Source organism: Dunckerocampus dactyliophorus, chromosome 20 (assembly GCF_027744805.1).
Source record: "Dunckerocampus dactyliophorus isolate RoL2022-P2 chromosome 20, RoL_Ddac_1.1, whole genome shotgun sequence".
NCBI classification, from domain to species: Eukaryota; Metazoa; Chordata; class Actinopteri; order Syngnathiformes; family Syngnathidae; genus Dunckerocampus; species Dunckerocampus dactyliophorus.
Genome location: NC_072838.1, coordinates 1,405,219 through 1,420,920, shown reverse-complemented (window position 1 = coordinate 1,420,920; position 15,702 = coordinate 1,405,219). Strand labels below are relative to the sequence as shown.

At 44.8% G+C, this 15,702-nt stretch overlaps 1 protein-coding gene across 3 annotated transcripts in view; it reads left to right on the top strand.

The window, feature by feature from the left end:
* pvrl2l (PVR cell adhesion molecule related 2 like) overlaps window positions 1–15,702 on the top strand; it is a 166,562-nt gene that overhangs the window by 89,035 nt on the left and 61,825 nt on the right. For all 3 annotated transcript variants that reach the window (XM_054763947.1, XM_054763946.1, XM_054763945.1), the window contains exons 4-6: window positions 3,725–4,018; window positions 6,021–6,138; window positions 6,276–6,424. In XM_054763947.1, coding sequence (XP_054619922.1) covers window positions 3,725–4,018; window positions 6,021–6,138; window positions 6,276–6,424 — 561 coding nt within the window. The remainder of the gene's footprint in view (window positions 1–3,724; window positions 4,019–6,020; window positions 6,139–6,275; window positions 6,425–15,702) is intronic.

Here is a 15,702-nt window from a genome sequence, read left to right as displayed (position 1 = left end):
CCCCCACGTTGGAAGCATGCAAGTGTCCCAAGTGTCTCGCAAAGATGAAGACGTGAGGTTGAGTAGTCCAGGCTGTCGCTGATGAAGCGAAGAGGCGGTGAGGAGTGAAAGAGGACGTAAAGTGTGGCGTTGTGGCCAGCTGACGGTGTGTGTGTGTGTGTGTGTGTGTGTACGTTGCGCCATGTGGGTCAAGTGTAAGCGAGCATGTGGGTCAGTGCTGGGCTGCTCTAATTAGAAATCTGGAAGCGTGTGAAGGCGACAGATGTGTTGTGTGCATCCGGTGCCCCCACACACGCCGGGTGCGAGCCCGAGCGTTGGCATGTTTGGGATTCACAGTGGCGCCTTCCCAACGCTCGGTCAGGACGCCAGGGCCGAGGTCTCTGCTTCGGGTTCGGGTGACGTGCAACGTGTTCAGGACGCCTCCAGAAAGCCACACTTGACCCGTTTAAGGATGGTAGTGGTGGTAGTACTCCATGGGGGGTGTCCATCTCTCCCTCTGAGTTAGTGAGCACTCACGATTCATAAATCATACAGCTCACAATGGGGGGGGTCAGAAAACCAGGGAAGAGATCCCAAACATGCTCAGTGGGGGACTTGTCCACTGACACATGAGTACCAGCACATCACGACGACCAAGAGCACCAGAGTGTAGGGGGGGAGGAGCCACCTGGCGTGGCCCAGCAAGGTGCACTGTGTTCGGGCACACACTCATTATCATCATCATGGAACATTTGGTGCAACGTCCTTCCTTTTAAAGTGAACGTTTGTTCACAAGTCAGCGCAGGGGAATTTACGTTAACGTCACCGGCAGGAGAAAAAAGGAGCGCTTGATTTACTCTTCTCAGCTCATTGGCACATTTTTTTCAATTAGCGGTGATCTGAGCTAGTTTTAATGTTATCACATTTATCGGTATGATGTCATAATTCCCTCATATCGGCCCCATAATTATCATGCACCCCAACTAATAACACTGCAACCACAAATAATAGTAATAATGATAATAGTAATAATAATAATCATAGTAATAATAATAGTAATAATGATAATAATAGTAATAATATCGAGGGAAGGGCTTCTTGAGACATCATCTGTACTTCTGTAAAGAAGGTGTCGGACGTTTCGCTCCTCATCCGAAGAGCTTCGTCAGCGAACTAATAAGTGCTGGTAGCCTAGGCCTCAATCAGCAGTACATCTACACCTGAAAGCTAACCACCACTCTTTTCAGGACAGCGAGGTAAAGATTTTGGCCAAAGAAAACAGATGGTTTGAAAGAGGAGTAAAGGAAGCTATTTTTGTCAAACAACAGAACCCATCATTGAATCGGAATGGTGGTTTGAGGTTTAATTTGGACCCTGTGTTCAGCAGGTTACTGAGACCAAAACCCACAGCTCTTAGTCTTGCAAATGAGGTGGAGCCAGGGCCGAGCCAGAACAATAGATGCTAACGAGCCAGTATCAGAGTCGTTCATACCCAACTACAGGGAGCTACACTTCCCTTTTATCGGAGGTGCTAATAGCAGGAGAGGATTAGACCACTACTCCGCCCAGGCTTGGTGTAAGGAACCAATAGGAGGAGGGTGTTGGCAATAATAATAACAATAATAATAATAGAAATAATAATAACAGTAATAGTAATAATAATAATAGCAATAATAATAACAATAATGACAATAATAGTCATAATAATAATAATAGTAATAATAATAATAGCAATAATAACAACATTAATAATGATAATAATAGTAATAATCATAACAATAATAGTAATAATAATAATAGCAATAATAATCACAATAATAATGATAATAATAGTAATAATAACAATAATAGTAATAATAATAATAGCAATAATAATAACAATAATAATGATAATAATAGTAATAATAACAATGATAGTAATAATAATAATAGCAATAATAATAACAATAATAATAATAGTAATAATAATAACAATAATAGTAATAATAATAATAGCAATAATAACAACAATAATAATGATAATAATAGTAATAATAATAACAATAATAGTAATAATAATAATAGCAATAATAATCACAATAATAATGATAATAATAGTAATAATAATAACAATAATAGTAATAATAATAATAGCAATAATGATACGCTTTGTCACCTGTCACAAGTGGGAGTCGCCACTTGTAAAAGGGGCGGAACCCAACGCAGGGAAGCAGACCAAAAATAGATACAAAAAGGTGTTTAATAACATAAAGTGTCCCAAGCGGGGTAAAGTACAACACAAGAAAAGTCACAAACCAAAAGTAGAAACACAAGACGCTGTCAGCAGAAGGCTGACAGGAAATAACTAGAATACAACTGAGAAACACTACAGGCAAGCCTGAGCTGGAACAACAACTAGTGTAACAGGAAATAGTACTGAGCAGAGGGAACAAGGGTGAGCCAGAAAGCGGGGAACAGGAAAGGAGCCGGACGAAGCGGTACAGGTACCAAGGAGTACAATCTGGCACTGGTCCCGAGTTGCTGCTGAGTCTAAGAAGGGTGCCTGATGAGATCGCCTGCAGGTGTGTGCTGGGGACTCCACCCACACCGGCTGAAGCTGCACAGAGAGCAAATACACAGCAGGCGGCAGCAGAGCGACAAACACCATCGTAACAGTCACCAAGAAGTGTTTTGGATAAAATGTATTAGCATTTTCAAAAACAATATCAACTCGCCCCCAAAGGAGTACTGTACATCTTTCAGAAAGTAAGGAAAACTTTCCAGAAAATAAGCGCATTTCGTCTTCAATAAGAAAAAAATAAGGGACATTTTTTCCCAAAAATATTTGGGATGAAAATAAAAATGATAATCTTGCCTCAGTGATCGGTTATCTGAGCTATTTTTAACTCATTCAATCCCAGCAAGTTTGCTAAATTCAAGCCCTTCAGTAGCGGCCATTTTGGAGCATTTGGACGGATCTTTCAAGGCCCACAGATTATTGTCTTGTTTGGCTCCGGGATAGAAACATGGACCCTACCAAAAGAAACATTAGACTCCCGGCTTTCATCAGAAAAAAGCGTTTCTTTCTGCCTTCTTGTGTTGTTTCGTAATCATCAGTAGAACAAACAGTAGGTATGTTTCAGGAAAATATCAGTTCCCTACTAAAACGCATAAAAATGTGTGAGAGTTGAATGAGTTCATGCTGTTCCTGCTAATTCTCTCGATAAAGTGCCCGATAACGCTCACGCACGCCAAGCACAGATCCTTGCGACGTGGGGCCGTGCATTGGCACGCTGCAACATGACATTTGTGAACCAATCAGGAGTAAGGCACCAATGGGAAGATTGTTTTTGTTTTCCGGGGAGCTGAAGACCTGCCTCTCCACTTCCCACGTCAAGAGCGTCATTATTAGCGTCATTATAACCCTCCCCAGAAAAAACCTCACCGAGGGCCAACTAACGGTGACTGGCACAGTAGACGAGCCTCAGAAGGATGCAGGCTGAGCAGCCTCGATGGGCAGCAACCCTTCAGGCCCCCAAAGAAGGATGAAGCAAATAAGTTGATATTTCCAGCGTGACTGGCAGCTCCTTTAACAGACGCACGTTAAGTCCTCGCTTGGTGTCAAATGTCACTCAGATAAAGACGTCTTTGGACTCGTACAAAACAATACACTGAGGTGAAACTCCACGCCCGCGTCCTCATCATCAACGCCAACGTGCTCCTCTTCCTGACGTCTCACTTCCTGTCTCTGTTCACCCCCCCCCAGCCAAGCCCAAGAACTCTGCCAAGGTGGTGACGGTGCAGGCGGGCACCAAGGCGGCGGTGGTGGCGCAGTGCGAGGCGGCCGACGCCAAGCCGGCGGCGACCATCAAGTGGCTGGCGTCAGTCGGGGGAAACCACTCCACCAGCACCGCCAACGGGCCGGACGGCACGGTGACAGTGCGCAGCGAGTACCGGCTTGTGCCCACGCCGGCTGACAACGGCAGGGAGGTGACGTGCATGGTGGACCAGCGCACACAGGACAAGACCTGGATGCACCCGCTCAGGCTCTCTGTGGAGTGTAAGGCACACACGCACACCTTTCATTGTGCACGTCACAACAGGACAGGCACACAGTTAATCCTTTCCGTTCCATTCTCACTTACAAGAGATTAAAGCACCGCGCGGGTTCAGTGGCGCCTTAACTGTACGAACCTTCGCCACCGCTCTCAGCGTGGACGGAACACATTGTCTTTGTGTCCGTTAACAACAGCAGACGTATCTGGTGCACGAGTACGGCGCCTTCACGCCGCCAAGCTTGAATGAAGAAATAAGATGGAGATCAGCACACATTCACAGGTCACATTAGCTACTTCTCTCTTCATCACAACATCAGCTCTCTACTCCCATTCCTTTTTATAAGACAAACGCAGGAAGTCAGCAAACTATTCTCTCTTAAACCGCGACGCCATCCTGCCTCACACACACACGCATATGCCTCACACACGTTTTGAAGTATAAAACGTGTAGCTAATCACTGCTAATCAATGACGTCATCCAATTCATACAACAGATGGAATCGGAGGGACAGCGCACAACTATGCCGCATTCAAGGGCCACCCAGCAGAGTGCGAAATCTCGACACTTGTCGAAAAAACATGATCACTGAAGCATAAAAACATAGACGTGAAAATTGTGGGCTTTTACGTTGTGCAATTTCTATACTATACTTGTAATATAACACATTCAATAAAAATGCATTGTTAGCATGCTTTGCTCTTTTCAAAGGTACAAAAACTTACATAGACAGTGTTCTCATGTCAGGTGTTAGCATGCTAACATGAGCATGTCAACATTTCAGCCACTTTCATACTGTATGCATAAACTTCCATGAAGACTACATGTTATTATGCCAGGTGTCAGCATGTTAACAGTTAGCATGTTAACATTACTAGTATGCTAACATTAGCATGTTAGCATTTTAGCTATTTTCTCAGGTATTATCTTACATAGACACTTAGCACTATCATGCTCGGTGTTAACATGTTAGCAGTTAGCATGCTAGCCACAGCATTTCAATCCAGCGTTAGCTCCTCAGGGTTTGGGTGCAGGATTAGACAGCAAATGCAGCATTACATTTCTCCTAAAATTGCACAGTTTTTGTTATTATTATTATTATTATTATTATTATTATTATTGTGTTTTCTGCAGAAAAAAACATTCAGAGACAGAAAATAAAAATAAAACATATTTTGGACCAAAAGTGTCCGAGGAATTAGTTTAGTATTTATTTCTTTTTGAAGTATATATCACATAAATAATTGAAAGAAACAAATTTGCGAGACAGTGAATGCGGAATCGTGAATGTGTGGGAGGTCCACTGGACTTGGTTCAGCGTAATAAACCAAATAAACTAAACCAGGGGTGTCCAGATGTTTTCCACCAAAGGGCCACGTACAAAAAATACAAAATACAAATATTTTGTACATTAAAGATGCCAAAGAAATCCACTATATACAACAAGTCAAAAGTTTGGAGACACTTTCTCATTCAGTAACATGAGAAAATGTCTCCAAACTTTTGACTGGTGGTTTATGCTTTCTGAACAAAGTTTCTTAGCTTTGTGTTATATTGCAAATATAATAATAATAATATAATAATAATAATAATAATAATAATAATAATCATATTGCAAATTTCTGCAATATTTAATCATGAATGCCACTAATAATTCATTTGTTTTATTTTTATGCCTTAAAGATGCCACAAGAAATCCACTATACACCACCAGTCAAAAGTTTGGAGACACTTTCTCATTCACTAACATTAGAAAGTGTCTCCAAACTTTTTCTTTGACTGGAACAAAGTATTACAGGCAGCAAAGCAAACTGGTGTCATATCTAATCATATATATCATCAATCATTTGTTTGTTTTCATTTTACATTATGCCAAGGACCAATAAAAAATGAACCTCGGCCCAATAATGGCCACCAGGCCACACTTTGGACACCCCTGAAAAACCATTACCCTTACACCTCCTTGCTAACGCTGTGACTAAATGTCCTCCAAATCGTCCTTCCAGACCCCCCCTCCGTCTCCATCGAGGGCTACGACCACAACTGGTTCGTCGGCCGCCTGGGCGCCACGCTTGTCTGCACGGCCAACGCCAACCCGGCGCCCACCACCGTCACCTGGACGGCGTAAGTCGGCGTCCATCTGCACATCCTCTTGCGCTCCACTTTGAAGGCACAGATGGCGTGCTGTACGTGAGATTTTCCTCACTTTTTTTCTTTCCCTCTCTCCCATGCCGCCGTCCATCCTTGCTTCCCCCCTCCAGGGCGTCCGGCCCCCTGCCGAACACGGTGGAGGTGGACGGCAACAAGCTGACGGTGAGGAAGGTGGACGATGGCGTCAACACCACCTTCATCTGCGAGGTCAAGAACAAGCACGGCGCCTCCAGGCACCAGATCACCACCCACATCATCGGTGAGTCGGGCGGCGGCGGGCGCGTGCACATGACGCATGTCTCTACGTGCAACAAGACACCACGTCACACACGAACACACACGCACACACGCTGGGATCAGGGCTGATCTGAGAACTGCGGGGGTGCTGGCATCTCGCCATCTCTCACGTATTTTCTTGCTAGCGCGTCACTGGCGAAGGCGTGGGGCCAACCCGGTCCCCGACCAGACCCTCCCTGACGGGGGTCAGGGTGTTTCGGGTTCAGAATCTGCTGGACTGACATGAAAGACGATCCTTCGTTGGAGCTTTGTGGCCCCGTTGCGTTGGAGTGGCGAGCAGTTTGGTGGGGCGCTTGGCGTTGGTGTGAGTCACTTTTCCTCTCGTAGTGTTTCGTCTTCCAGCACCTCTTCTTTGTCCTGCAAGCGCCCTTCATCTTTCAGAGGCCGCCTGCTTTCACCCCGTGTGCGCTCGGCTTCTTCTTCTGGTTTTATCCTTCCCTCTGATGCTTTCACACATCGATCCAACGCGTGCACGCACATGCAACACGGCAGGATGCTGAAAGGTTCTGGCCACCCGTCCGCCGCTGGGGCCTGGCGAGGTGTCTCGTATCTTCTCACAGCTCAGCTCACTTGACTGGTCGCAACACCCCCGCCGGGCCTCCTCCCTCCGCTTCCCGGCCGAGCGATTACGGCGAGTAATTGCCACGAAGGAGGCGGCGGCGAGCGAAGGCTGCATTTAGAACATTGGTGGGACATCACGGCTAAAGATTTGAATCATCTCTCCTCCGGCGAGAACAAAGCTTCTCTGTGGCCGTGCAACGAGTGGGAGGTTGTGAGCACGTGCACATACACGCACACACACGCACACGCACACACACACACACACGCACACACACACGCACACACACACACACACACACATAAACAGGCACAATTAGCCCATGAGGTGCTGAGAGGTTTGGAACCCGGAGGAAGGGGTGTCTCGTCTCTTCGTCTGCCCGCCCTCAATCAATCCACGAACACCTAACGGGTTCAAAGAAAACGTGACGAAAAGCAGCGGTGGTCACACGGAGCAACCGTGAAATATTTAAATAGAGAATATGAAATCGTGTTCAAATATTTAGACGATCCGGCACGCTTGATCCTTCCCGATTCTCTTTGATACTTCAGGACGACGATGATCCTCCCACTAAATAGCCTGGAAATGAATGTGCATTATCAATTCCCGCTTCTTTATGACAATATTCTACGTGAATTAGAGCTTCTATACACACCATGAGAACCCACAAACCAAGCATTCTGACTTTTCCAGGACGTCAGCTCGCGGTCGGACCAGAAAGGGAAAAAAACGACATTTGGCAGAGTTCCTGGAAAGTAATGGAGTAATGAGGCAGGACACCTCTTCAAGCCCATTTTTGCTCATTTCAAGTTCATTAAAGTTAATTTGTGCCTCACACACACACGCACACACACACACATACACACACACAGGAGGACTATTACATGCTGTGTAAAAATGTTTCACATTTGAAGCTAAATTAGAAGCCTAATCCCGGGTAAGTGTCATTTTCTCTGGTTTTTATCCTACTTCCGCACAAACGTGTCGGCCGCATCAATTTAGCTCCATGCTAATTGCAATGAAGCTCCACCAGCTAATAGCAATGCTAATTGTCGCCATTATTTGCATCAAAGCTACTTTGAAGTACATCACCCCTAACCCTAACCCGTTCACTCGAGTCATTGCACCCATGAGTCACTGAAATTCTTAGCTGAGCATCCGTGAGTCAGTGAAACTCGAGTCTTCATCGAGTACCCACGAGTCAGTGAAACTCGAGTCTTCGTCAACCCGTGAGTCAACAAAACTTGAGTTTTTGTCGAGCACTCGTGACTCAGTGAAACTGGCAGGCTGAGTGACTGAATTGTTTGCTTTGTGGAGTCTGTGGTGCAGCTCGGGGGGGGACGGGTAAAGGAGAAGTGATTTGAGGCAAGGACCTGGTTTCCTTGAATATGTGGCGTGTTGTTGCTGCCGTGGCTTCCAGGTGCTTTTATGGGATGCATGCTTGCATCAGCTAGCATGTACAACGTATCCAGGACACGCTCATTAGCGGTAACACAAGTGTGTAGTACACTGGTCCCATTTCACAGCCTAATCCGCTTGGTGGAATGACTGTACCTGGACGCTCAGGCTTTTTAAGCACCTTAATTGGCTCCCAGAACTTTGTGTGTGTGCGGGTGTGTGTGTGTGTGTGTGTGTGTGTTGTGGCAGCTGAGGTCCAAACCAGCATGAATCACCCACTATTGTTTTTCCAACTCTCACAGAGAGCTGTTTCTTCACAATATGTGAGAACACACATGAATAATAATAGCCTGTAGTTACATGACAGCACAATAAACATTAGTGAACACACGTATTACAGCGCCACCCACTGTCAGCTGTTTGCCACGTTTGCCCCTACTCACGGTCCACATACCAGCATGCACAAGGTGGTCTCCGCAGTTTAAGCCCTCAATACAGTATGAGCTGTAAAAGCCTCCATAAAGTACAGTAATTATAGCCAGAGCCAAAGCACAAAGAGGACGCGGCATTCATTGAAAAAACTTTGAAAATAAGTGTCGAAATAAAATGGGCCATTTCCTGTTTTTCTTTGTTTTCTGTGTAATGTTTTTGTACAGGTTGTGTTGAATTTTATCTGTAGAATGTGTCCCAGCCTGCACTTTGGACACCCCTCATTTACCGTATGTGAAACATGTCATCACTGCTGTCCATTAAAGAGCAAGTACAGTCCTCCCTCATCTATCGCTGTTAATCGGCTCTAGACCTGACCTCGATAAGTGAATTTCCGCAAATGAACTGAATATTTTTGTAGCACCCGAGAGTCTGTGAAACTCGTCTTTGTCAACCTGTGAGTCAATGACACTCGAATCTTCCTCAAGCACCCGAGAGTCAATGAAACGGGAGTCTTTGTTGAGAAACCGTGAGTCAGTGAAACTTGAGTCTTTGTCAACCCGTGAGTCAGTGACATTTGATTCTTTCTTGAGAACCCATGAGTCCTTGAAATTCGAGTTTTCATCAACCCGTGAGTCAGTGATGCTCGAGTCTTTGTTGAGCACCTTTGAGTCAGTGAAACTCGAGTCTTTGTAAACCCTTGAGTCAGTGACATTTGATTCTTTGTTGAGAACCCATGAGTCAGTGAAATTTGTGTTTTCATCAACATGTGAGTCAGTGACTCTAGAATATTTTTCAAGCACCCGTGAGTCAGTGAAATTCGAGTCTTTGATAACCTGTGAATCATCACCAGCCTGTTAATGATGGTGCTCTCCTGGTTGCGTTCTTTGTGGAGACACGAGCACGCTCTTTTTGTGTCGCCGCTTGCTAAGAGCAGCGCTTGATCTCAAAGAGCAGCGGCCTTAATCCTGTCCTCCTCCTCGTCATCCTCCTCCTTTTGAGAGGACGAGTGGTTCCTGGGAACGCCAACACCAGCTCACGTTTCCCCCCCCCCCTTTTCTCTGGTGGGCCCCTTCACCTCCTCCACCTCCTACTTCATGGTCCACATTAGCTTGGAAATGACTCACCCGACCTCAAGCCGTTTAAGAGAGCGGGTGGTAGGGGGATGCGGGTGGTAGGGGGAGGGTGATGGCTGGTTCTGTTGATCAGCATCAGCGGCTCAGTTCTGCATCCAATCAGCTGCTGCATTCAGCCCAGCAGAATAAGACCGAAAACACAAAGGCAGACAGTAGCGCTGATGAAATTCCATGTGTGTTGCAGGGCAGGCGGTTTGTGCGTGCGTGCGTGCGTGTGTGTGTGTGTGTGCGTGTGTGTGTGTGCGTGCGTGTGTGTGTGTGTGTGTGTGTGTGTGTGTGGAAGCCAGACCACTTGTAGGTGTGTGTGTGTGTGGTGGGAGGGGGTGTATGAATTCAAGCGTGCACGTGGGCTGAATTAATGAAGGCACAGACATGTAGGTGAGAGACATCACACTAATGACACCAGCAGTGTTGTAGCCTGGCCATTAATAATGTTCATGAAACCACTCAACCCTCCATCTACTTGACGTGTGTGTGCGTGTGTGGGGGTGAATAAGTGGTGAATAAGCGACACAGTTTCATGATGGATCGCTGCACAATTGAAATGAAAGACTTCTTCACTTGGCCGGCTCAAAGGAAATCTTAAAAAATCACATTATTTACCTTTCAAGCAGCCATGTTTGTCTCACGGCTCTGTTAGCCTCTCCTGCCGTCACTTGTTTGCTTTCAATCAGAGCGGGGGATTGGATTACAGCAGGGGCGTCCCAGCCTTTTCCAGCCAGAACCGCCGACAGAAAAATTCAAGGAAAGCTGCACTTCTTTTGGGAATGTTGCCCATCATCCACAATCCTTGTGTGACACATGAACACACGTCTTTCTCTCTTCTGTGCCTTGTAAAGATAGAAAAACAGATAAATGAGACACACCTCCTCAGCCTTCTGGAAGAAACTCCATTTCCATCATGTGAGCTGCAAATGAGCCAAGCTACAGCCACATCGTTATTATTACAGTTATTAAGTCATTCAATACCAAAGACCTATTTATACGTCTTTTACATTTTTTTGCGCGAGAGGAAAGAAGAGCTGTCGACGCAAGTGCACAACAAAAGAGGCCACTTTTCATGCAGTTTTGAGCCATAAAAAGGGCCACAAGGTGGCAGAAGTGCATTAGATAAGAGCTCGGCACGGATCTTTTGCATGTATTAACGCCCTCAACAGCAAGGAGGAAGTGTGAGAGCGAGGAGGAGCGTAGCGTGCAGAAGGTTACGCATTGTAGCGCCATTTTAGTGCATGCACACGCGTGCAAACGAGGGAACACTGTAGAGCATCAGACCTTTTCAACAACTTCAGGCCTAACCATAAACATGTTTTTATTTTTTTATTATTATTTGAACATATATATTTTTATTTTATTTATATTCAAATGTTTATAATAATATTAATGAAAATACATTAAAAGTTAAACAATTTTGTATGAAAACGAAACATTTCAATGAAATGACTATAATTAGTAAATATTAATATTTTAATATTTTCTTGTCTAGGTCTGAAATTGCTTCTGATGCATTATTGTATTTAGATCTTAAAAAACAAATGAGGTTAGAAGAGAAGTCAGTGGGACCGATTCTGTCCCGAGAGTAAGGAGCATAAGTACAGTATATGTTCTGTATTCAGAATATTCAAATCAAATAATCAGAATGGACACGTCTTGGTCCCCCAAGGTTCCCCGATATCTCATGAATAATTCATTTATTTTATCATAAAAACAAGCTTTGGGCCAAAAATGGCCCCTGGGCCGCACTGTGACCACCCTGCATTACTATACGGTCTGTTAACTATGAAATGTTCACAAGGCTCGACAGTATTTGCTGTACTTTTCAACTTGATATTCTTCAGCTGATGCTGGTGTCCTAAAACGTCCTATTTTTGTTGCTTTTTTTGGGACCAACAGTTCAGAAAGGGTATAAAAACCAAATCATTAATCCTCCCAGTCGGAGCCATTCACACGCAGGTCCACACGCAATCTCATCTCTGATAGACTCCAGCTCACTCGTAGCCCTAATGATGACGAGCCGCACAGAAAATGGATGGATGCATGAAAAAAACCTACTTCTATTTGTGGGTGTGTGGCAAAGGTGGGCCTGTAAAGTGGTCTGGAAATGATGGCGCCCTCGCCACCACATAAAGACCCTCATATATCTGCGGCCATTGTGGCAGAAGAATGGAGTTTTGTAGCAGACTGTAAAAATAAAATAGTTGTAGCTTGAGGGCCGTTGTTGAGGCTTTGGTCTGCTTCATGATTTTGCACAGCCGTCAGATGTGTTTATCTGTGGCAGGCAGAGTTACAGTATTTGCTGGTGTGTGTGTGTGTGTGTGTGTGTGTGTGTGTGTGTGAACGTACGTATTTACAGCAACACATACCATCAGGAGCCTCATTAATGTCTTATATGTCTTATTTTCTCTTCTTATGTCCACTATATTGGGTAGTAGGAGTATAAAGGTGAATAAAGAGGATTGTTTCGATTGGGTCGGACTAAAGGGGTGTTAGGGTTGTAAACACATTTTCTATGTCATATTTTCTCTTATTATGTCTACTATATTGGGTAATAGGAGTGTAAATGTGACTATGGGGTGTTATTTCATGTCTAGAGGGCTCTAATGATGTTAAAAAAACATATTAAATGGTTGCAAATTGTTTTTATGTCTTATGTGTCTTATTTTCTCTTATTATGTCTACTATATTGGGTAACAGGAGTGTAAAGTTGACTATAGGGGTGCTATTTCATGTCTAGAGGGTTCTAATGATGTTAAAAACATATAAAAAACAACACATTAAAGGGTTGTAAATCACTTTTTTAATATCTCATGTATCTTATTTTCTCTTATTACTTTTATTATGTCTACTATATTGGGTAACAGGAGTGTAAAGATGACGGCGGGGGTGTTATTTCATGTCTAGAGGGTTCTCATGATGTTAAAAAAGATATTTAGAGGGTTGTTTTCCATGTCTTATTTTCTGTTATGTCTACTATATTGGGTAGAAAGGTGACTATAGACGGGTCATTTTTATATTTTTTATATTTTGTATTTTTTAATATTTCTGTATCTCATAAGCACGGTCCAACAACCATCAGACAGCATCTGTCATAGAAGGTTTTTAAGAAGTAAAAAGTTCTTCAAAAGTAGGCGTTTGGAATTTCCAGGAGAGCACCAAACATGGGACATTGAAAAGTGGAAGACTTTTATGCTCCCTTGACGGTCCTGATGGCTTCCAACGTTACTGGCATGACAAGGAGATCCCACCTGGGATGTTTCCCACCATCATGATCCTTCAATGGAACAACGAAGCTTCAGCATCTTCACCACCTGGCACCACTTGTCCTTCATGAGGTGCGGCTCCAGTTAGAATAATTAAACAATTAGGGAGGCCCGTATCGATGATAGTAGGCTGCCGTTGAGGATAAATGATATCAGACGGCCTTCTTCTTCCATATGCACGGCAATAAAAATTGAGCCGCACTTTGGACACCGCAGCTGCAAAGGTGCATGAGCTTGGAGTGCACTGTTCATCGTCTGATATAGCTAGTCGTTAGCGTCAACACCCCCCCCAAACAAGCCGCTCCGTGCTTTTCTGTGCTCTGTGCTTCTCCACTCCGAGCTGTTGGTGTCTTGGAGAAGCGGTAAAAGTACAATTTGGCTCTGAGCCAAGAACCCAAAGTGCAGGAATGATCATATCGCCCCCCCTCCCCAAGTGGGGGAATGAAGCCTCCCGTCGCCACATTAGCGCTTTGTCGTCGTAATCACAGGCCACCCGGCGGTGCTCCATCTGCAAGTGGCAATCTGCCTTTGATTAAATCCGACTTTCCTGAGTGTGCTCGCCACTCCGCCGCACTCCCCAGAACGTAATAAGCGTGCAATCGAGCCCGGTGGGTGGGGCAGGCGGGTTGGAGAGGGTTGCGAGACGTTCAACCCTCCGCGGGCTCTCGACCTTCTTTCACCAAGGTCGGGGCGCACGTCTCTTCCGGAGAGGCGTGGAGGATTAGCGGCCGCTTGAGGCGGCGTGATGGCGTGGGAGAAAGTTCTACATAAAGTTTAACGGCCTTCCTGGCTGGAAAGGTCAGCAGGACTCAGCGGATGAGTCGACCTGAAGAGACGTCGCGGCGATGGAAGCTAACACCTGAAGACCAGACGGCCTTCGCGTGCTCAAACGCTGCTGGTGTTGGCTCAGCAGGTGTGAACCTACTTTACAGCGCAACACTTCATCTGGGCTCAGTCTGGCACAAGCTTGTTCCTGCCAGCTGCGCTTTTGTGTCACACATGCGCTATAAATAACCACCAGAGTCTCTAGTTAGCGCTTGGTCAGCAAACATTGCCATTGACTGCTGTGGCTGTAGGCAACCTCCTGATGACGTTTTTTTTTTTTATTATTAACTCCGCAAGATGAAAATAGCTGCATTTTGGTCAGTTTACCTACCTCTGCATGCGCTTTAAAAAGGTTGCCACCCACTTTGTCTTAAACTCAATGTGTGTCGTCATGACCGCTAACAATGCCGGCTCAGTACCGCTATTACAACATTGGTTCTGTTGCTGCTGCATTGTGCTTGAACGATCGTGTGTTCAAAGAGAGTTATGTTTCCATTCCCACTTTGTCATGCACTCCAAATTATTATTATAAGAGCATAACATGATTGACAGCAACATCAGCGGCTGCAGGCTAAGTGTGGGCTTAATGTAGAGGTGACTGGGGGGGGTTATTTCATGTCTAGATGGCTCTAATGATGTTAAAGTGTATTTAGAGGGTCGTAAACAGGTTTTTATGTCTTATATACGTTGTTTTCTCTTATTATGTCTACTATATTGGGTAATAGGAGTGTAAAAGTGACTATAGGGGTGTTATTTCATGTCTAGGGGGCTCTAATCATGTTAAACACTGTATTTGGAGGGTAGTAAACAGGTTGTTTAATGTCTTATGTCTTATTTTCTCTTATGTGTACTATATTGGGTAATAGGAGTGTAAAAGTGACTATTTCATGTCTAGAGGGCTCTAATGATGTTAAAAACTTTATTTACATTAAAAGGAATCCTACTTTGTGGAAATTCACTCATCACAGTTGGGTCTGGAATCAATTAAATGCGATAAAATTAATTAGAATGAATGAATGAATGAATTAGAATGATGTTATGTAACGTGTATGCTTTCTGTCGTGTAGCTCCACCCTTTAGCGGTACCATTCCAATGTGTTCCACTGCAGTGTCAGGGTGCCAAACAGTGGCAAGTTTAACGGCAACAGGTCCTAAAGCTGTTTGTGTCTCAGCGGAGGAACGTTGAACAACATTTAAATCATGTTTTTCTCCTCGTCTTTTGAATTCAGAAAGTCAGCGCTGTGGTGGGCAGCCTCTGTCATGGACATATGTACTCGCACTGTTCTTTTTGTCTTTTCATGCTTTAAAGCGCTCTTGTCCCTTGCACCGAAAAGCTGCTTTAATGAGAGCTCTCCTGTGGATGCTCGCCGTGCTTTCAGGTGTGTGTGTGTGTGTGTGTGTGTGTGTGTGTGTGTGTGGGTGTGTGTGTGTGTGTGTGTGTGGCAGTTCTATTTTAGTTGTATTTTTTATGGCGCTACCTCACTCCTAAATCTCCTCGTTTAGCTTATCCTGACGCCAGTAGCGGACTGGCACCCCCCACCCCCACCCTGCCTGAATCTGTGGCATGTACATGACACTAATACAGAGGCTGATATAAGCCCCCCCCCCCACCCCACCTCTCAGCGTGACGTTTATC